Raw genomic sequence first — 24,217 nt, 5'->3', positions numbered from 1 at the left:
ATATTAAAGATTTAGCAAGGGGGCAAGACATTTGTCAGATGAAGTATAATGTGAGGAAGTGTGGAATATGCCCACGGAAGGACACGAAAGAGAAGTAGAAGATTGTTGAAGTGCGGAGGGATGATGGAATGCTATAGACGGATCTGTAGGCCCTCAAATATGGACCACAGAACATTAATCTGCAGATACAGCAAGTTATTTGGAAGACAAATGGAATGTTGTTCTTTACTGCATTGGGAAAAGGGATAGAATATTAAGTGGAAGAGATCTCATTGCAACTGTGTGAGTGTTGAAGAGCCCATAGCTGGAGTCTTGTGTATCATTTAATTTTTGTTTAGGGAGGGAGAGTCCTGCAATGAGAACTTTATATTTATATTTATAAAGTTTGATTTCTGGAATGAAGGAGTTAACATATGAGGATAGGTAGAGAAGTTTCACTTATGCTCATTTGATTTTTTTTTAATGAAAGGTGACTAGTGAAACATGAAATTTTTAGGGAGCTTGACTTGATTAATTCCAAGCACATGTTTTCCCCTTGTAGGAAGACTAGAACTCATTTCAGAATAAGGGCTACTCCACTTAATTCAGAAAGTAATTCATAAGTTTCTTATCCTTGGTGGATTGTGACTCTTTAGAATGCTACATATTGAAAATTCAGATAGACAGAACTTTGGAACCTAAGGGAATAGGGGTCAATGGGAACCAGCTTTATTAACAAGAAATTGGAGTTCAAGCTAAGATTTGAAAGGCCACTGCCTTATTGAATGACAGAGGCTCAGGAAGGTAGAAGGCCCTCTCCAGCTCTTGTTTTTTAATGCATTTGCATCTGAAGAGGCATGAGAACTTGGAGTGATGTCACCAGCTGAGTAACTTGCATCTATCATGAATGAACCCTCTTTTATCTCCTTCAAAGATTTCTATAATATTTGGTTCACTGGAGTAAATAGAAGCTGATTTAGAGAGACTTCAAGAAAGACTAAGATAGATCTAAATTATTTAAATTTAGACACAATAATTGTGTTAAATTGGTGAGCTGCGGTTACAAATAATATGATGCCATAGCAATAACTGAATAGTTTCCTTCTGGGCTGTTACAGACCTATGCTTCCAATTATGTAAATATCTGACTGAATTCAGTTATTGACATATCATCAAGTATCTTTTCAAAAAAAAATTCTCGATTTAGGTTAATTGCTTCTCCAGGGTGTGAAAATTAAGAAACATTTTTTGGCCATAAAAAAACATATTGATCAGTTAATGGAGTTTGGATGTTCAACTCTTGGATGACATAGGACACTCGTACAATTTCTGGTGTCTGAACTTCCCAGCAGAATTTCCCTGTAATACAAGTAGATAGCTCTATTGCCATGGAAATATCCACTTTATGTTAATGTTAGTGTTGTATTTCTGATTACCTCTTGGTACCTGGTGCCATTTTTCTTGCTGAAGAACTATAAAACAGCTTCATATTGCTAGGTTTTGTGAGGTGTCAGTACAACATTTACTTGGACAATTTTTCCCTCTGTTTTATTGGAGTGCAAGACATTGCTTATTTCACTTACTTCATGTTTCGAGTCTGGGCCGGAAACAGATGTGTCTTTAATCAGTGTGAAGAAAAACTTATTTACTTATGTACAATGGCAAAGGAAAGCTATGTAATTTGACAGAAGTTAGTCAAGAAACCTTTTTCCCATTTTTTTGAAGAATTTTTTAGTCAATGATTCTTGAGATATGTGCCTTTGACCCCAACACCCTCTATTCCACTACTTGCTTATAAGTCTGCCACACTACAGTAAAGCTTGGGAATTGCAATGAGCAACACTGTGGGAGATCAAAATGTATTAGGAAAAACCTTTAATCATACGTACACTGGGGTCATTATATTTATGACCAAACTGAATAATTGTCATGGACTAATGTTTATATTTTAATTTTGACAGATGCATAAATAAACTACATGTTTAAATCAGAAGGAATGATTATTAAAGCAAATGAATGAGTATTGATAATGTAAATCCACAATTGATATCCTTTCTGCAGCAGGAGGAAAGATGCTGAAGAGAATGATAGGAAAGACGAAGGTACCTGCTATTTCTGATGGTGATTCATATCTGTGCTTTTTGTATACAGATTAATGTTTGTTTTGTGGCTGGAACCCCACGAGAGATAGTCTCCCTCCTGTTCTTGTGGTTGGCCAAACAGCAGCAAGTAATAAGTTTATTCATTTGAACCCTGGGAAAGATTTTCAAGGAACCAATTTACCATTGTGAAAGAATGTTGCAAAGAAAATATAGGCATGATTGTGATAGAATAAGGTACAATTTTCCAGTGGCAAGTAGCTGACACAGGGCAGTAGTGATGGAAAAGGTAATTCGTGGCAGTGCAAGGAAAGGGTGCCTGAAAGGCCTTGAGAACATATACACAACACTGATCAAGTCTCATTTTAGTACTGGTGAGGGAATTCAATTTATGTTGATGCCGATGAAAATCTAGATAGCATTCATGCATCCTATCATCCATAACCCTGCCTATTCAATATGCCAAGGTATCTGTTTACCATCTGTGGCTCATTCCCTTGTTCAGTTAATTTACCAGAATCTCTATTCTTTTGGTTTCATCAGGCCTTCAGACATCTCTCAGCTCCATAACGTCACTACCCTTTTCATTGGACCATGGTTGCCATTCTTTTAAGTTTCTACCAGCTCATGAGAACTTCCCAGGAAAGGATAATGCTTTGGCAGTATTGGATAAAGAGAAGCAACTTAAAAAGCTAATTGTCATGAGTAGAAAAGAAGGAAAGTGATACATTGCGGCTTTCTGGTGAAAGTAAGGGTGGAAATTGCACAGACTATATTTTGGGAGAGAGAGACCATTATTTAGTTCTTCTTGAACTTTCAGCAAGAATTGACTGATCCAACTTTCCTCACCATTCTCCCACCCTACCCCTATAACCTTTACAGATTAAAAGTTGATCTGAGTTGGCTTTGAAAATATCTGAAGATTTAACCTCCACAGATTTTGGAAGCAAGGAATTCCAAAGGCTCTCAACTGTTTAAGAGTATAATTTTTTTCTTAATTTTTTCTTAGATATGTGCCAAAGTATTCTGAATCTATGTATTCTGGTGCTACCCCAGCATTTACCATGATAAAATTCTCAGGGTAACTCCATTGAATTCAGATTCAACCTTTCCCCATTAGACTTCCCTTCCATACTTGGAACATCTTAGTGAATCCAATGATAGTGTTTCTCTCCTTAAATATAGGGACCAAAATTGTTTGCTCTAGATATGCTCTCACTAGTGCCCAGTAGTAAGAAACTTCACTACTTTGATACACTGACTTCCTTAAAATAAAAGCCAACATTCCACTTGCCTTCCCATTTCTGTATGAACTGCATGAACTTTTGTGTCCTATGCCCCCCATATCCCATAATCTGCAGCTTTCTCTACTTAAATAATAATTTGTTTTATCATCCTTCCTTGCAAACAACTTCACGTTTCCCTCTTCATACTCCATTTTCCAACCTTATGCCTATTCATTTAATCTATCATCTCTCTGAAAACAGTTTGTACTTTCCTCATCGCATGCCTTCCCCTCTTCTTTTGTACCACCTACAAGTATGGTTAAAGTGTGTTTGCTTCCTTCCTCTAAGTCATTAGTGGACAATTTATTAGGTGACCACTGAAAGTACATCCGTGGACTTCTACTGCTGTAGCGGATCCATTGAAAGGTTCATTGTGTCTTGCATTTAGAGATACTCTTCTGCTCAGCAATCTTGGGCACGTGCTTATTTGAGTCACTGTTGCCTTCTTGTCAGCTTCAACCTGTTTGGCCATTATCCTTTGACCTCTCCCGTTTACAAAGTGGTTTCGCCCACAAAATTATCACTCACTGATGTTTCAAGTTTTTCACATAACTCTCAGTAAACTCTCGAGACTGGTATGTGTGACAATCCCAGATGATCAGCAGTTTCTGGAAAAACTCAAACCACCCCATCTGACACCAACAATCATTCCACGGTCTAAGCCACTTAGATCATATTTCTTATCCATTCTGACATTTTGTTTGAGCAATAACAACTGAACATCTTGACCATGTCTGCATGCTTTTAGGCATTGAGTTGTTGCCACGTGATTGCCTGATTAGATTTTTTGCATTAACAATTGTGCACTGTACATAATAAAGTGACCACTGAAAGTACACTGTAAACAACAGTTCAAAGTTCAAAGTCAGTTTATTATCAAAGTACATATGGGTGTATGTCATCACAAACAACCCTGAATCATTTCTTGTGGGCATACTCAATAAATCTAATAACCAAAGTAGAGTCAATGAAAGACTGTGCCAACAGGGCAGACAACCAGTGTTCAAAAGACAACAAACTGTGAAAGTACAAAAAGAAAGAAAGACTGAATGAATGAATGAATGAATAAATAAATATTATCAAGAAAATGTGATGAAGAGTCCTTGAAAGTGAGATAATAGGTTGTGGGAACAGTTCCGTGACACCCCTCTGGTTATAGAATGCCAACCTGAAAATGATGCTCTTCTGCCCAAGCATGACTTCTTATATACATGTAAAAATATTACCTCCAACACCGTGATCTCCTATTTTATATAGTAACTTGTTGTGTGGCACCTTGTCAAATGCCTCTTGAAAATTCAAATATATTCATAGGTTCACCACAATACGTTCTGCCTCAGAAATATAATACATTTGCCAGCTTGATTAAGTAACCACTAGCCAAATGTTTTGTTGCCTCCTGCTGAATACTTATTATCTTTCCAGCTATCAGCTTATAGTTACTTTAGTTTTGCCATCCACCCTTTTGAAAAGACATGTTACATTTGTTGTTTTCCAGTACTTTAGTACTTTCCGAGAATCTAAGGAAATTTGGAAGATACAAGCTTTGCAGTCAGTATCACTGTATCCATTTCATTCAGGATCCTCAGATGCATCAGGACCTGGAATTTATCAGCATTTTGCCCTGTTAATTTTACTAGCGATGCTGATAGCATTTAAGTCCTCCAAAGTTATTTCATATTAATGGGATATTCATTGTTCTACTTTTGTAGGACTGTTGCAAAATATCTGTTTTGCATCTCTGTATTTCGTTGTTCCCCACAGCTATTTTCCTCGACTATACTTCAAGGGATCCATGTTGCCCTCTCTTCCTTATTGTATACTTAATGAAACTGGAGAAGGAAAACTCTGCTTTTAAACTTGCGCTGCCTTGCGGCCATACCCAGCCACGGGAAAAGCTTCGGGAGTAAACCCCGAGGAAGAAATCCGGAGCCGGGGTCCCTAAGGCAGTTTGATGTTGTTTACAACTTCACTCTGGCAACCTCTGCGATGACACTGGTGCCAAGCTGTATCGGCACTTGCCCTTCCCTTGGACGACATCAGTGACATGGAGAGCAGGAGCCCGCTGCATGGACAACAGCTGGTTCTTCAAATCTTCCCACCCAGGCTTGAGCCCTGGAGAGGACACAATCCATCACAGGCATAAACCCATAATCCCCTGGAATTAATGGCTGCCTACTTACTAATACTTAATGAAATTATTATTGTTGGATTTTATTTTACTTACCCTCATAGTTTCTTTTTTCCTTTTTTTCAATTCTCCTTTGCCAGATTCTGGATTTATACCCATCTCACACTTTTGCCACCTCTTTAACTTTTGGCATCTTTTTCATCTGAATGGCCTTCCTAACTTCATTGATGAACCATGGTTAGCTTTTTCTCCTTAGAATCATTTCTCCTTTTTGGAATGTATTTTACTGTGGAAAGTAGAAGGAGAGGTGATGTTAACTAACTGGTACAATTTGAAAGCTGGAAAGTGTGGTGTTCTGATAATTGACAAGAAAAAGTTGACTTAAAGATTTACGTTTATCGATTATTTGAGGCTGTAGGAAAAATTTAAAAAGCTTTGCTTTAAAATAATGTAGAAGGAATTCTTGGTGTTATCCTTACAGTAGCCAAGCATGAGATCAAAGAAATTATTCAACTCTTTATAAAACCAGCCAGATCTTGTATCAGGATATTACTCGATGAAGTATGTCAAAGATTCAAAGAGACTGCAGAATGGATTTATATGTAGATCTGATACTAGAGATATGATTTCAGTCATGTTGAAGGACTCAAGAAGCTGGGGTTGTTCTCCACAATGACGGTCAAGAGAAGCCTTGATAGATGCCTCAAAGGTCATGTTTGTAATTGATGGAGTAAATCAAATGTTGATGTGTTTGTGATCTCTACAGGCTGGATAAATCATACTTCATCTATTTCTTCTTGGGAAGCTTCACTAGTATATTGGGGGAGGGGGCAATGGAACTAATGTAGTTTAGTGAGGAGGGTTGGGGAGATGGTTGAGTACAGGGGCATGCCAGGCAAAAGGCAAAAAATGGTGCAAAAAAGTTTGGGAGAGGTAATTAACTTTAGAACAAAGTAAAGAGATTTTCTAGACAGACCCAAGTTAAGAAAGAACACAATAAAGTGCAAGATATATTTAGGATAAATGTATGGAATGTATGTAAACAAAAAAAATTGTATTAAACATGAAGCTTATTAGGCAAGAAGTGTATTAAATGTTGACTAGGTTAAGGTACAAGTGACCTGGGACCTTAATATTGTGGCATTAAAAACAATGTTAAACAAAGGGAGGGAACAAGTTATACATATTTCTGAACTAATGATCTTCATGAAGAAAGGGAAGTGGCAGTATTGCTAAAGGAGAACATTATATTGTGTGTGTGTGTGTGTGTGAGAGAGAGAGAGAGAGAGAGAGAGAGAGAGAGAGAGAGAATGAGAAAATGAGAATGACCCAGGGTTAACAGGGGTAGCATCTCCTTGTTTAGACTTAAGAAATAAAGCAGTCTGTGTAGGCTCAGACTGGAGGAAAAGATATTGGTTAACAAACCTGCAGGGAAGTTGAAGAGATTTAAAGCTAAACATAGTATAATCTTGGAAATCATTTCTCATTGTCACAGTTACCGAGATACAGTGAAAGGCTTGTCATATATTGTTCTCACAGATCAAATCATTGCACTGTGCAATGAGGTAGAACAAGGTGAAACAATAGCAACATGCAGAGTAAAGTGTAACAGAACAGAGAAAGTGTATTGCAGATAAAACAAAGTACAAAATCATAATGAGGTTGATTGTGTGGTCGGGTACATTTTATCATAGTAGGGAACCATGTAGTAGACTTAACAATGGGGTAGGAGCTGTCCTTGAGCCTGGTAGTTTCGTATATTCTACTCAATGAAAGAGATGAGAAGAGAGATTAAGTCTTCAACAATCCAAATATAGAACATAGAACATTCGGCCCACAATGTTGTGCTGACCCTCAAACCCTGCCTCACATATAACCCCCCACCTTAAATTCCTCCATATACTTGTCTAGTAGTCTCTTAAACTTCACTAGTGTGTCTGCCTCCACCACTGACCCAGGCAGTGCATTCCATGTACCAACCACTTTCTGAGTGAAAAACCTTCCTCTAATATCCCCCTTGAACTTCCCTCCCCTTAACTTAAAGCCATGTCCTCTTGTACTGAGCACTGGTCCCCTGGGGAAGAGGCACTGGCTGTCCACTCTGTCTATTCCTCTTAATATCTTGTACACCTCTATCATGTCTCCTCTCATCCTCCTTCTCTCCAAAGAGTAAAGCCCTAGCTCTCTTAATCTCTGATCATAATGCATACTCTGTAAACCAGGCAGCATCCTGGTAGATCTCCTCTGTACCCTTTCCAATGCTTCCACATCCTTCCTATAGTGAGGCAACCAGAACTGGACACAGTACTCCAAATGTGGCCTAACTAGAGTTTTATAGAGCTGCATCATTACATCGCGACTCTTAAACTCTATCCCTCAACTTATGAAAGCTAACACCTCATAAGCTTTCTTAACTAGCCTATCTACCTGTGAGGCAACTTTCAGGGATCTGTGGACATGTACCCCCAGATCCCTCTGCTCCTCCACACTACCAAGTATCCTGCCATTTACTTTGTACTCTGCCTTGGAATTTGTCCTTCCAAAGTGTACCACCTCACACTTTTCCGGGTTGAACTCCATCTGCCACTGCTCAGCCCACTTCTGCATCCTATCAATGTCTCTCTGCAATCTTTGACAATCCTCTACACTATCTACAACACCTCCAATCTTTGTGTCGTCTGCAAACTTGCCAACCCACCCTTCTACCCCCATATCCAGGTCGTTAATAAATAATCACGAAAAGTAGAGGTCCCAGAACAGATCCTTGTGGGACACCACTAGTCACAACCCTCCAATCTGAGTGTACTCCCTCCACCACAACCCTCTGCCTTCTGCAGGCAAGCCAATTCTGAATCCACCTGGCCAAACTTCCCTGGATCCCATGCCTTCTGACTTTCTGAATAAGCCTACCGTGTGGAACCTTGTCTAATGCCTTACTAAAATCCATGTAGATCACATCCACTGCACTACCCTCATCTATATGCCTGGTCACCTCCTCAAAGAACTCTATCAGGCTTGTTAGGCACGATCTGCCCTTCACAAAGCCATGCTGACTGTCCCTGATCAGACCATGATTCTCTAAATGTCCATAGATCCTATCTCTAAGAATCTTTTCCAACAGCTTTCCCACCACAGACGTAAGGCTCACTAGTCTATAATTACCCAGACTATCCCTACTACCTTTTTTGAACAAAGGGACAACATTCGCCTCCCTCCAATCCTCCGGTACCATTCCTGTGGACAACGAGGACATAAAGATCCTAGCCAGAGGCTCAGCAATCTCTTCCCTCGCCTTGTGGAGCAGCCTGGGGAATATTCCATCAGGCCCCATGGACTTATCATTCCTAATGTATTTTAACAACTCCAACACCTCCTCTCCCTTAATATCAACATGCTCCAGAACATCAACCTCACTCATATTGTCCTCACCATCATCAAGTTCCCTCTCATTGGTGAAATACTGAAGAGAAGTATTCATTGAGGACCTCGCTCACTTCCACAGCCTCCAGGCACATCTTCCCACTTTTATCTCTAATCAGTCCTACCTTTATTCCTGTCATCCTTTTGTTCTTCACATAATTGAAGAATGCCTTGGGGTTTTCCTTTACCCTACTCGCCAAGGCCTTCTCATGACCCCTTCTTGCTCTTCTCAGCCCCTTCTTAAGCTCCTTTCTTGCCACCCTATATTCCTCAATTGACTCATCTGATCCTTGCTTCCTAAACCTCGTGTATGCTGCCTTCTTCCACCTGACTAGATTTTCCACTTCATTTGTCACCCATGGTTCCTTCACCCTACCATTCTTTATCTTCCTCACCGGGACAAATTTATCCCTAACATCCTGCAAGATATCCCTAAACATCGACTACATGTCCATTGTACATTTCCCTGCAAAAACATCATCCCAATTCACACCCGCAAGTTCTAGCCTTATAGCCTCATAATTTGCCCTTCCCCAATTAAAAATTTTCCTGTCCTCTCTGATTCTATCCTTTTCCATGATAATGCTAAAGGCCAGGGAGCGGTGATCACTGTTCCCCAGATGCTCACCCATTGACAGATCTGTGACCTGACCCGGTTCATTACCTAATACTAGATCTAGTATGACATTCCCCCTACTTGACCTGTCAACATACTGTGACAGGAATCCATCCTGGACACACTTGACAAATTCTGCCCCATCTAAACCCTTGGAACTAATCAAGTGCCAATCAATATTAGGGAAGTTAAAGTCACCCATGATAACAAACCTGTTATTTTTGCACCTTTCCAAAATCTGCCTCCCAATCTGCTCGGTATCTCTGCTGCTACCAGGGGGCCTATAGAATACCCCCAGTAGAGTAACTGCTCCCTTCCTGTTCCTGACTTCCACCCATACTGACTCAAAAGAGGATCCTGCTACATTACCCACCCTTTCTGCAGCTGTAATAGTATCCCTGACCAGTAATGCCACCCCTTCCTCCCCTTCCCCCCCCCCCCCCCCCATCCCTTTTAAAGCACTGAAATCCAGGAATATTGAGAATCCATTCCTGCCCTGGTGCCAGCCAAGTCTCCGTAATGGCCACTACATCATAATTCCATGTATGTGTACAAGCTCTCAGTTCATCACCTTTGTTCCTGATGCTTCTTGCATTGAAGTACACACACTTTAGCCCTTCTACCTTACTACCTTTAGACCCTTTATTCTGCTGCTCTTTCCTCAAAGCCTCTCTATATGTTAGATCTGGCTTTACTCCATGCACTTCTTTCACTGCTCTATCGCTCCGGGTCCCATCCCCCTTGCAAATTAGTTTAAACCCTCCTGAGCCACGCTAGCAAACCTACCAGCAAGGATATTGCTCCCCTCGAGTTCAGGTGCAACCCATCCAATCTGCACAGGTCCCACCTTCCCCAGAAGAGATCCCAATGGTCCAAAAATCTAAAACCCTGCCCACTGCACCAACTCCTCAGCCACGCATTCAACTGCCATCTCCTCCAATTCTTACCATCACTGTCACATAGTACTGGCAGCAATCCTGAGAACGCCACCCTTGAGGTCCTGTTCTTCAGCCTTCTGCCTAGCTCCCGAAACTCACACTTCAGGGCCTCATCCCTTTTCCTGCCTATGTCGTTGGTCCCAACATGTATCACGCCTTCTGGTTGCTTTCCCTCTCGTACCAGGATGTCATGCACCCGGTCAGAGGCATCCCGGATCTTGGCACCCGGGAGGCAACAAACCATGTGGGTTTCCTTCTCACATCCACAAAATCTCCTGTCTGCTCCCTTGACTATAGAGTCTCCAATGACGACAGCTCTCCTCTTCTCCGTCCCAGCCTTCTGCACCACAGGGTCAGACTCAGTGCCAGAGGCCCTGCCACCGTGGCTCACACCTGGTCGGTCGTCCTCACCAACAGCATCCAGGACTGTAAACTTATTATTCAGAGGAATGGCTACAGGGGTGCTCTGCACTACCTGTCTACTCTCCTTCGCTTTCCCCCCTCGGACTGTTACCCAATGACCTGCTTCCTGCAGCCTAGGTGTGACTACCTCCCTGTAGCTCTCATCTGTGACTGCCTCATTCTCCCTTATGAGTCAAAGGTCATCTAGTTGCTGCTCCAGATTCCTCACACGGTCTTCCAGATTGCCCAGCCGCAAGCACTTCTGGCTGATGTGGCGGGGAGTTCCCTCAAGACTGCCACATCTCACAGGAGAGGCACATTACCGTCTCAGGAGGCATTGTAAAGACTAACTGGGAACAAGCTCATCCTCCGCCTCTTCTCGTCGAAGCCTCTCGAGTCAAAGCCTCAAATCTCCACTCCTTCACTGGCCCACTCACTCACTCACTGGCCGCTTTCCACATATCAACTGAATTAATACAGGCATAATGACAAATGGAGGGAAGAATTTCTTAACTGTGTTCAAGAGAAGCTTCTTGATTGCTATGCTGCTGGTCCAACAGAAAGGCTTGGGTCTGTGATATGAGTGAGACCAAATGAGCAAGTTCCACTGAGGAACTTAAATGAAAAAGTGATCACAATATTATCAGGGTTTAGAGTTTCAATGGAATGATAACAACTCTGGCCCAAGTGAATGTCAAGTGAAGTGAAGTCAAAGTGTGAATTTTGGTTCTGGTATAGTACATTCCCAGAAGGGGGAACATTAGAGAAAATAAAACCAAAGTTCCTTGAAGACCACAAAGGTAGAGATCAAAATAAAGAAGGAAAACAGAGCATATTTTCTGTGTTTCTATATGACAGACTTAACTCAAGTGAAGAACAGACTGATATGAGAAAATGAAGTGGAAAAGCATGAGAATCGGTTGACAGCAAACTTAAAAGAGAATCATGGAATATCCTATCAACATGAGACAAAGAGAAGTTTTGCAAGAAAAGTGGGACAGTTTGGCGACTAAGAAGTCTACTCATGGAGTCAGAGAATGTGGGTGAATAATAGATGTTCTGGATGGGCTGTAGTTGATAAAGTGCAAGCACTATAAAGACTAGCTTTACTTAAAGAAGTTAAATCACCCAGACTAAAAGGTAACTGAGTGAAATAATGTTGGAAACTATCAAGGCTTTGGCCATAATTTTCCAAACATTGATAGATTCAGGGATGGTACTTAAAAATTATAAATGTTACAGTACATTTTCATTCAATAAACGTTTTAGTGTTATGTCAATAAGCCATAGACCCATTGCTTTAGTCTTGGTGGTAGTTAAAGTTCTAGGAGCAACAATATAAGCAACCCTTTGGAAAAGTGGAGATGGATTAGCGAAAGCCACGTGGATTTGTTAAGGCAATTTTTAACTTGATAGGGATTTTGGTGGAATATCAGAGAGGACCAGTGTAGAAAATGTGATTGAACTGGTATATAAAGACATTCAAGTGGCATTTGACAAAGTGCCACATCATGGCACTTCATAAATCTTGAAAGCCATTGTGTAAAGGGTTTTATGTCCACATTGGTATAATATTGACAAGATAACAGGAAATGTAGAGATATAGGCAAAAAGTTGTTATTTTGAACAGCATGCAAGGGAGCGGTAGAGTTTCACAGGGCTTGCCTCCAGAATCACTGCTTTTCCTGATATTAACTGCAGCTAGAATGTTCTGTTTAGATCCAGGCAACATGCTTTTGGAAAAATCAGAAAAAGTTTGAAGAATGTACAAAATAGATTTACCAAAATTATTTCAGGGACTAGAGACTTTAGTTATATGGAAGGAGATAAGTTGGAGTTCTTCTCAGTGGACTGGAATGGAAGACATTACTTGTGATCTGAGAAGGGTATTTAAGGTTATGAAAGGCACAGGCACTATAGATAAAGTGAAACTCAAAGTTTAAACTTCAAAATAGATTTATTATCCAAGTACATGTATGTTTCTAAATACTACTATTGAGATTCATATTCTTGAAGTATTCATAGAAACTGCACACAATAGAGACGAACAAACAACCAATTTGCAAAAGACAACAAACTGTACAAACACAAAGATAATAATAGTAAAAAATAATTAAGAAATAAACACTGAGGGCATGAATTGTAGAGTCCTTTAAAATGAGTCCATAGGTTGTGAAATTAGATCAGTGTTGTGTTGAGTGAAGTAACCCCTCTAATGCAAGAGCCTAATGGTTGAGGGGTAAGAACTGTTTCTGAACCTGGTGATGTGGGTCTTGAGACTCCTGTACCTTCTTCCTGATGCTAGCAGTGAGAAGAGATCACGACCTGGATGGTGAAGGTCCTTGATGATAGATGCTGCTTTCCTGCAATGGTGCTTCTTGTAAATGCGCTTAATAATGGGGAAGCATTTACCTGATATGGACTAGGCTTTTTGTAGTTTTTTATGTTCAAGGACCTTGTTGTTCCTATACCAGGCTGTATATTCTCAATACACCCTTCACTACACATCTATAGAAGTTTGTCAAAGCTTTAGATGACATCCAATCTGTGTAAACCTCTAAGTAGAGGTGCTCCAGTTGCACAAGGAGGTATTGAGGCTTAGGTTTTAGAGATTATTGATTAGTTTTGAGGGGATGATAGTGCAGTATGCAGATCTGTAATCAACAAAGAGCATCCTGATGTATGTATCTTCGCTGTCCGGATGTTCCATTTTCAAAACTGTTCTTCTTGGAGAGGGAAAAGAATGGAGGACCAGGGAATGAGACTGTCTGACTTTGTAGAGGTGATTGGCAGGGAAATAAAAATGACATGAGGGAGTCAGTTTGTATACAGTGAACAGTAAGGATCCAGGCTCTGCTGCCTGGGTAATAGTTGGAATAGATTCAATCGTGGTTTGGAAAAGGCTTGAGGAAAATGCAGGAGGTGACCTCGTGTTATGGCAGTTCAGAAAATGGAGATTCAGTTTCATGAAATTCACAATTCACTGGAAAAGAATCTAGGATATGGAATAAAAATACATTCTTATGAAATTTATGTGAAAATAAAGTAACTAAGTAAACATACAATTTTTCTCAACTGGCGTTTCTTGATTTATGCACAGGTGATGCAGTTTACATTACAGAAAATCATGATACGTATAGTTTTTTTAGAAACACAACACTTCATAAGCCAGAGTTGCCTATAGTGAGATTGCACTTGCATGGAGCCAGCGCAGATTCAATGGGACAAATTGCCCCCTTAGATGCACTAACCACTCGGTGACTCTGTGATGGAAAGGAAGTGCTAAACATGATTGTCAAAGGAATTGGAAAAGTCAAGATTTTTTTTCACAAGCTAAGCTTGTGTCATCAGAAGCAACATCTGAATAAATTAGCTTTTTAGTAACAGTCAAAGATTGTAACCATTAAGTCAATTTGCCTGATGTACTGACCAGTTAACTTAAAGGGAAATGAATTACAGATGCTGAGGAAAGAACAAGTGAATGAAATCAGTTGCGTCACTCTACCATAGAATATGCAAGGCGATGAGGATTCAAGTAGGCTCCTTGCATCCTATAATATTCTATGTTTCCATAACATTGGAACTTCTGTCATTGGTAGTCAGTGTTGCTCACATTCAAGTTCTCCAGTTCCCTGTTGTGTGAACCAAGTGCTAAGCAGTGCCTCTCAATGCTTTGTAGCTAAAAAGTTTGCTCCACAACTCCCTGCAATCAGTAGAATGGTGACTCCATGCTCATTTTATAAAATAGTGTGCGTCAACATTTTCAGCCCATTGCACTTCGATGACACATTTAGATTTCTACCAAATACTATAATATTTTGACCTCCATGTCTTTACCACTCATGTTTTTAAAATCAAGTGGTAAGTCAGGTCACTGACACGCAGTCTGAAAACTAATTAAATACTTGTGCTTAACAGAATATATCACTTGTTGGAAAGGTATGCAGCTTAATTTGTTTTAGGAGATTAATACATGTGTAGTACATAGAATAATATTTCTATCATTAGTAATCCACATTTATTAAGAGTCGCTGTAAGCAATGCTATCCTAGATTTACTAGAGTTATTAACTATGTTCTTGAAACATTTCTTCATAGCTTGGCACCTTCAGGTCTCACGATGGGGAGTATTTTGTTGAACCCCTTGTTCTACCTGATGGGGAAGAATATGATGAAGAGCACAGTAAGCCTCATATTGTGTATAAACAAGATGCACTGAAGACTAAAGCAGCAAGGGAAATCACTGATATTTGTGGCAACTCAGGTATGTTTCGAGTCTTTATTATGAATTATGAAGGTAGGATAAATGGTGTATTAAACAAGAAGAGAGAGAACAAGGAAAGTAAAGCAATTAAGTCTATTATTATTGGAAAGCAATTAGAAATTAGAAATGTAACAAAGATACAGTATATTAAGATTCTGATTTTCTTAGAATGAAAATTACAGTCACAAATTATGTTAAATAAGTTTTGTAACTGGAATTCAGAGTTGGCACTTAAGAAAAATTGAGTAATAAATAATTGCAACTTTCAAAGATTTTGTTTGTTTTCATTACTGCAATGTTCAAATGCTGCTCCAATTTTTGAACGCAGATTTTATGTTTATAAACTTTTATTTTTTTAAATTTGGTGGGAATGAAAAATTATTTCCTATGTTAAATCATAAAGTTAATATTTTGTGAAAATATACATAACTATTTGAATTATTTAATGTTGCTTTTGTTTTTTTCTATAATACTTGGTTAATGTATATAGGCTGAATTAGATCCAATATTTTAAATTAAATGGTTTTATTTTATTGCAAAAGAGTTATAATAGCATAAAAAGTTTGTGTGTGAAAGGTGATAACTTGATTAATATTTGAGTGACTTAAAGCATGAACTTAAGAACAAATATATTTATAAAAATTAACATTATTGATTTGAAACTTTTTTCAAAAGTTACTGGAAAAATTGGTGAAGCACAGTACAATTTATTGTAGATGCTCCATACTTTTTATTATCTTTGGTGAGTGCAAAATATGCTTGCATTGATGTATGTATTTGGAAACCTGTAAAATGGTATGAGTTTATAGGGCTATTATGTTGAGTTGAATTCATATGTTTTACAATAATTATGATGTAATTTGTGACATTGTTAGCACAACATCAGTTTTGTCATAGAGCAGACATCAATAGAGGCATGGAAGTTGTGGGAAGCTTATTATTATTCTTCTCAGAGGGAGGATCAATAACTTTTGGACCATGACCAACATCTATTAAAGTGTCATTCTACTCCCATGATGAAATGCTAGCATTGTGAGCAGATTTCAAGCAATGGAGTATCTGAGAGTTCTCAAAATTTGAGCAGTGTAATTATTGCTAGTAAATTAATTAGAAGAAATAATTAGAGGTCCATGTAGAAACTTGTTAACAATAAGATTATCAACTTTTTTTGTTAATGGAGTAAATAAAAATCAAGCAGAAATGCAGAGCTGTAGACTAATAAACAACAAACGGAAGGTTGGTTTACCTCAGGGAGAAAATCTCAAAACTAATGCTATGGGCATGATTTATAGAGTAGTGGAGTTGTAGGGCATAGTAACGGGCCCTTCGGTCTGCTATGTTTCTGCCAGCCATTGTGCCTGTCCATACTAATCCTACTTGCCTGCATTAATTCGATATCCCTCTAGATCCTGCACAATCAAGTGTCTGTCCACATGCTTTTTAAAAGTGATTACAGTTCCTGCCTCCCCATCTCCCCAGCTCAATCTAGATACCAACCAAACTTCATGTAAAAAATAAATCACCCTTTGGATCTGCTTTAAATTTCCACTTTCTCACCTTACAGCTATGCTCTCTAGTTTTCGACACCCGTACCGTGGACCATTATGCCACCAATTTTAATAGCATCTGCAAACTTACTAATGTCACTAATATTCTCATACAAATCATTAATATATTTATTGAATTTCTAGAATAGCAATTTTTGCATATTGATCTAAGTGAAGTTATTTGGGGAAATTCTAAATAAAAACATTTCTTGTCACCTTTTGTTCATGACCACACATAACTTATTCAATCAGCTTTATACGTCGCAAGATCTTTGTAGTATAAGGAACCTTTAGCTGTAAGAAATTATTAATCTACCTAAAAATAGAAATACTCATAAAAACATCATGCAAACCACTTCATCTATGATTGAATTAAATGCAAATAAATGAATTAAATGCAATAGCAAAGTTCTATTGCCTGTATTGCAAGGTAAACCAGTAGGTTTGCTAACTAATCAATGTATTATTCATCAAAAGGTATTTTCAAGAAAGATTTTTATGAAAGAAGTTTATTGTTTAAAATTTCACTATGAATGCCATCATAAAATGTAATTTTTACATAATAATTATTGGGCAGATATAAGATTATGGAGGAATATAAGTACATGTGTGTATATACATATATATATATATACATATACTGTAGATAGATAGATATATTTCAAGTATCTTTCAATTTGTCTAATCACAATCACTGGTCAAATTTTACTATGACTAGGGTTTTTTCTACACTCCTCTACAGAAATCTAATCAAAGAGGTTCAGATTTGGAGTTATGGGAAATGCAGGCACTAATCTAAGAGTAGATAACACACACAAGAGTTTTGGAAATGATTTCATGATTTCAAGGACATTTTTGAAGAGCTCTTCAAAAATTCAATTCAGTTATAAGCCAATTCAATGGCTAGGTTTTCCCTTGTGTCCTCATAACTAAAGTGTAATTTAGAACTTGGAGCATTACTTAACCTGGATACTATAGAACATCAGCATGATTACCTCTGATATGTGCTGGACTAATCTGGCAACGTAGCTTAGTGCTTTACTAATATTCTTTAGAATCCCACAGAATATCAAACTACATTCCACTCCCTGTTTTCTAATGATTCTTTATCCCTCCATAGAGTTCTGCCTAGGATGGTCATTAGTTCTTTTTCATGTGATAATCTTTCAAGTTGCCTTTAGACTTTGGAAGACGAGGTGTAAAATCACAGGGTACCTGACATGCACCTTGGCTATGTTTTCCAATATAATTTTTCTCAATTACATCTTCTTCCATTCTCTATTTTCTAGAATACATTCATAAATTTCACCGTAAATTTTGTTGCCAGCAAAAAGAAAAAAAAGAGAAAAATACATTATTGTTAAAAGCTATATTTGTATTTATTCAAGTTTAGTGCCATTTTCAAAATCAACTTTTGGTGCCGACCTTTCCTGAATAAAGATAGCAATCAACCTTGTACAAATTTAAACCTGAATTTAATAAGAAATGCTGGCATAGCCTGCATCATAGTATATATTAAACCTGAGTCTGCCAAAGACTTCAAATTATTTAGTAATAGTGCATCATACGAAGGGGATCCTAGCACCTTTCTCAGAGAATATGCTCAGAGTAATGCCACGGTTTACTTGATGCCAGTCTTCTGACTGTCTCCTTCAATTCAGATCACTAGTTTCATTTTTCATTTTCAATAGTCTTATCAATAGCTTTCTGGAATGTATCGCTGATGTATCGCTTTCCATTGATTTGTTAATATCTGTAATATTGCTTTTGTTTATTCCAAATATATCAGTTAGGATACTTGGGAAAAGAGAATTTTTCCAGCCTTCCCCCCGCCCCCCAATGACATGAGTGGAAGATGAGCACAGAACATTGGAAATTACAGTTTATACTATATCTTCTGCTTTACTGCTGAAATTCTGATTTTTGACTGGATTGATTGACCATGCTTAGTATTTATTTCATTTCATCAATTAAACTTTACTATCTAATCAATGACAAATATCTAAACTTTACAGTCTGAAGTATGTTGTTTATGTGTTTTGATGCATCTCTACTTAGCAAGCAGTGTATTCTATATTGACGACAATATTTATATCACATTTTTACCTTTGACTATGAATAGTAAAGATAACCTACCACTGAAAAAAGCATATTCAACTAGAACACACTGATGGCTAGCTGATATTTGAGCAGAGAACCAACAGATAGTTGTAGAACATGTGACAGGGATGTACGATCTCTGCATCCACATACTGTACCACAACTGGACGTTAAATGGATGCAGGCTTGGCTCCTTGTCTTTCCTTGGACTCACCATTGAGTTCGTTGGCACTTTGGAAGTTGAGGAACCAGATTCAGGCAAATCTTTAATTAGCTTTTGCTGACACACATTAATATAGTATGTTTAGGTGGTTTTTTGGATTTTGACTATCTCATTGCAGAAATAAGTTTCATTGGAAACAAAAACTGGGATTAAGATTTTTTGTGAGTTATTGTGAAATTGAATAATTAGAAAATGGAATTCTAAATTTTCAGTCATTTTCAGTAAAACGTTTAATTCTCATTATATTATTATTTTCTTTGTCATCGGAATTAATCAAGAATTACCAAGTTAACATTTAAGAATATAAGAACATATAATAACATCCTATCCATTTGCTTCGATATTCGACAGATTTGTTCATTGATTTGAAAATGACATTGAGCAGCAATTCCACATTGCCTATGGGGATGGTGAAGGGGGTGGGGGGAAGCACTTTATAAATTAGGTGCATTTTTGGGTACAGTTTCTATTGTAATCATTGATTGCATTCGAACAAAGACTCTTCCATAAATGTTGCTTTATTAAAACATGATTTGACATAATGCAAGTGAATAGTCATTGGCCCCTCTCACTAAATGCTGAGAATTTGAATATAGTTGTTCCCAGAATGGATGTATTTATGCAGCTGTGAATCTGTGTTTCCTTAGCTGTAGAGGATAAAGGAAGCACTATTTACTTTCCAGGGATCAATACAAAAAGAACACAGTCTTACCAGTTTCTGGCAGGATTTTATTACAATGGTCTTTCATTGGGGTGCTGCATCTTCCCATTCCAGAAGGTTGTGCTTTCTGACTTCCAGTGAGCAACAACAAACTGCAGGGGTGTTTTTTTATTCAGTCACTATTATCAATATTGATTATCCAGTCTCAATATTCCTAAGAAGGTAGAAAGCAGTTGTTTCTACTGACAAGTAAGAGCTATTTTCGGGGGGTGGGGCTCGTCAGTATTGGAAGGCGGCCTGCCTAGGAGAAGGAAAACTCTGATTTTAAACCTCCGCTGCCTTGCGGCCATACCCAGCCATAGGAAAGGCTTCTGGAGTATATCCTGAGTAAGAAATCCGGAGCTGGGGTCCCTAAGGCAGTTTGATGTTATTTACAACTTCATTCTGGCAACCTCTGTGACGACACTGGTGCCAAGCTGTATCGGCGCTTGCCCTACATCAGTAATGTGGAGAGGGGGAACCCGCTACATGGGAACAGCCAGTTCTTCAAATCTTCCCGCCCAGACTTATGCCCTGGAGAGGACACAGTCCACCAGAGGCACAAATCCATGATCCCCTCAGATCGACGGCAGCCGACTACTAGTACATCTGTTACTGAGGTGAGTTGATAGTGAACAGGTTTGTTGTGGGTTGGAAGTCTGAAGATCAGGAAAAAGCTGCAAGTACCATTCCATTATTGATTCAATTAGTTGTGCTGCAATCTTGTAGTTTTATGAGAAACATTAATCTGAAAATTAAGACGTCAGCATACAATACAGTACAGTCTGCCCTCCTTATCCGCGGGGTTCCGCATGCGCGGATCAACCACCCGTGGATCGGGAAAACCCAGAACTTGAGCATTGTTTGCCTCGCATGTCGTTCATTCTCTGCTTGTGTTGTGAGTGAGAGGAAGGAGTTTAAGGCCAGTAAGGGATGGCTGGCTAGCTATGTAAAGCACTACAGCCTCAAGAACTTAAAGATCACAGGAGAATCGGGATCAGCTGATGCCGAGGCAGCATCAGCGTTCCCAGAAGAGCTACGATGGTTGCGTCTGTACTGAACATGTACAGACTTTTTTTTCATGTCATTATTACCTAAACAATACAGTATAACAACTATTTACATAGCATTTACATTGTATTAGGTATTATAAGTAATCTAGAGATGATTTAATGTATACAGGAGGATGTGCGTAGTTTACGTGCAAATACTACGCCATTTTATATAAGGGACTTGAGCATCCGCGTTTTTTGGTATCTGTGGGGGGTCCCGGAACCAATCCCCTGCGGATAAGGAGGGCCGACTGTATTACAGTGAAGAGAAAGGAATTAATGCACTTTATTCATAATGTATTGAACATCTTTTCAGCCAGCAATCTATGACGTTCAGGATTTTAACTTAATTTATATCATGATCAGCATGTCAAAATGTCACAAAACCATCTGTATAATACCATTTTATACCCTTTAAAACTCTTTGGTGAATTTTATCATTAGATACACATGCTTCCTTGAGAATGGGACTTCCCAGCTGTATGGCCTTTATGGGAAAACTCTCGAAGTTGTTCAGTGTATAATAACTACTTAATGATTGACAAGTCGATTGGTCACTCTGCACACCAAACCTGTTCTTCTTGAGTCTTGTCTCCTTTTAAAAAAAATTGTTCTTTTCTAGTCCAGTGCCAACCCTTGAAAGGGAAACAATAATGGTGACAGAGAATGAGGTGTATTTTTTATGTTAGGAAATTGCTGCTTTGATTACTTATCCACAGGGTGTCCCAGTGGAAGTGTTACATATGGTACCATGGAGGCTTGTGTTTGGACACCTGTTCTTTCTTATCTACATAACTGGCTTGTGTGTAGAGAACAATGGTAAACTTGTTAAATGATCAATCAAAGTTAAACAGAGAAAGCAAAGGGATGGAAGATGTCTTTTGTGGAATATTTTAGCTATGCAATTTTCACAAGAATAGACTATTGCAATTTGGGTGCAAAAATGAGTCTGTGAGGTAAAAATTAGAAGTATTGAAAAGTAAAACATTATTGTTTGAAACATCCATAGGATGTGATATGGTATTTACCTTTTTTGATTGCTCTGCTTTTTGCTTTATCTCTCAATAATTTGTTAACTACTCAGGATTTGGATTTTAGTCAGAATCCAGCTTCAACACAGCAGTGGGGGAGGGGTTGCCATTATAAAATTGGTGAGCATGGACTAACAGGTTTCTGCAGATTTAACTGCTGGGCTCCTTTCTACAAGCAGTCTGATTCACATGCTGGAATAATTTTCATCTGGGACGCTCATATCAGGAGGTCAAAACCCAAAGCGTAAGGTGAATAGAAGCACTGTCAGCCATCTTCTGTCCTATCTGCTGTTCACACACTGGCCTCATTAGAGACCATGGAACCTACATCACCGGAGTAGAGAGACTCATCATCTTTCATCCTAAGAGACTTTCAATTTATCTTGATTTCTTTCACTTTACCAATGTTTCACGGTCAATTTGGGATCCATAAAAAGAAGGCAATCTGAACTGTTGACTCATGCAGTTTGGAAATATTTATTCTCATTGATTTAGGGTTCTGTAAGCTTTACTTTTCATTCAGAGAATAATTTGTACTCCAAGTACTCCTGGTATTTTAAACCTATTTCATAACATCATTTTTTCATTTAGTTCTGAAGAGAACACATCCTAATGCATTCCAGCCTAATGTATGTGCAAGAAATTTAACCGCCTCAGGAATAATTTGGACACGTGTATATATATAATTTATCTTTCTTGAAGTGTGCATTTTAATTAAAATTCTTACAGTGTTTACCTTTCCTAATATTTCAGAGTTGTCCCACAACATTCAATACCTATAATTTCCCAATGGACATTTATTTATTTAACAAATGTACTTGGTGATATTTGGTCCAGATTCAAGACTGTTTATTGCCATTCTTTAGTACACGAGTGTAAAGGAGAATAAAATGATTGTTACTCTGGATCTGATACAGCATAAAAAAACAATAAAAAAACACAATAAATAGACAGGTACTCATATAAAACACTATGTACAATTCCTGTTCATGTTCAGGAAATGTTTCATTCCTATTACTTCAGGTGAGGTAATTGTCATTTGAAAGCTGGCATTTAGGTAATTGAACAGTGCTTTGAAAATCAAGATACATGTCAGCATATGTTGAGAATAAAAGATTAGGGAGCCCTGGTCTTCTGTCTGCTCTAAGATTAGAGAGTTGCTGCCTGCTTTCTGTGGTAAGTGTCAGGGACAGTGGAAGAGGTTATCTGCTTATATTATTCCTTATGTGTTTGTGTGAAGACCAGGTCACTGGGAAAGCATTGTAAGGATGTGTTGATGCAACACATAAACTTAACATGATTTTAAGTAAATATCATTAATATTGAAATAATAAACCATCTATTTGGTCGATGCAGGGAGATAAATGACCACAAAAATTGCTAGAATAATTGACAGGAGTTAGACAAAAAGAAGCACTACAGTAGTTATACAGCAGTTTTAACATGGATTATTTTCTCTGAATCATGTTTAGAGGTTATATTTGCTTTTTTCTGTCCATGTCAACTTTTTTGATATAATTAACTTTTTTGTTTGCCATGCATTCCAAGCATTACACTTCTCAGCCCTCATACATTCTCAGTTACCAATTCAAATAATGAGGAATGACAAGGGAAAGCAACAATCACTCCAAACTCAGCATTATCATAAAGCAATCTCGGTAAATAATTTGTGGAACCTGAAATTGTTCTGCATATTTTTTTTCAAATTGTGTTAATATGGCACTTACCCAGGACTTCATGCCTTTTTCGTCCAGAGCCAGGAGGAATTGCTCCTTGAAAGATTCAAAGTACATTTATTATCGAAGAATGAATGCAGTATACAGCTCAGAGATTTGTATTCCTGTAGGCATCCCTGAAACAAAGAAACACCATGGAACCTGTTCAAAGAAAACATCAAACCCCCCAACGTGCAAAAAAGAACAAATTGCGCAAAAGGCAAAAAATGAGTGAAAAACGCACAGAATATTAAAGATCTCATTCCAGCAAACTATCTGCCATCAAGACCTGGCTTCTTGATTGAAGTCTACACTGTTTTCTAGTTATTCACTCACACCACCTTATTGAAGTAAGAACAGCAGAATTCTTTATGTGTTTATCGTTTATGCTGTTGTGCCGGTGACATACAGATGCAGATGATTCAATTTCCCAGTGTAAGGTGTGCACTCTGAAATGTTCTGATGCCATTTATTGATTTTTATATTTGCACTCAATCACATCGCACCCAAAATGCAGGCACTTCACACTCAAATTTTCTAGCTTATGGATTTTTAAACATATTTTGAAGATGTTTTATTTCATATATGTCAAAGTATATTTTAAGGTGCAACATTAATAAGAAATTTGTAAAAAGAGTTCTGTGGGGGGGGGGGACATAAACTTCCTGTTCAATATTATTAATGTCCTCTATCTACAACTGGGAAATGAACTAAA

The 24,217-nt window shown here is 38.3% G+C and overlaps 1 protein-coding gene across 2 annotated transcripts in view; it reads left to right on the top strand.

Annotated features, from left to right (window-relative positions):
• adamts9 (ADAM metallopeptidase with thrombospondin type 1 motif, 9) overlaps nt 1–24,217 on the top strand; it is a 248,365-nt gene that overhangs the window by 8,183 nt on the left and 215,965 nt on the right. For both annotated transcript variants that reach the window (XM_073072325.1, XM_073072324.1), the window contains exon 3: nt 14,969–15,134. In XM_073072325.1, the coding sequence (XP_072928426.1) occupies nt 14,969–15,134 (166 nt within the window). The remainder of the gene's footprint in view (nt 1–14,968; nt 15,135–24,217) is intronic.

Source organism: Hemitrygon akajei, chromosome 19, assembly GCF_048418815.1.
Source record: "Hemitrygon akajei chromosome 19, sHemAka1.3, whole genome shotgun sequence".
Classification (NCBI taxonomy): Eukaryota; Metazoa; Chordata; class Chondrichthyes; order Myliobatiformes; family Dasyatidae; genus Hemitrygon; species Hemitrygon akajei.
Note: the sequence above shows the minus strand (reverse complement) of the source record. Positions and strands in the feature narration are given on the sequence as shown.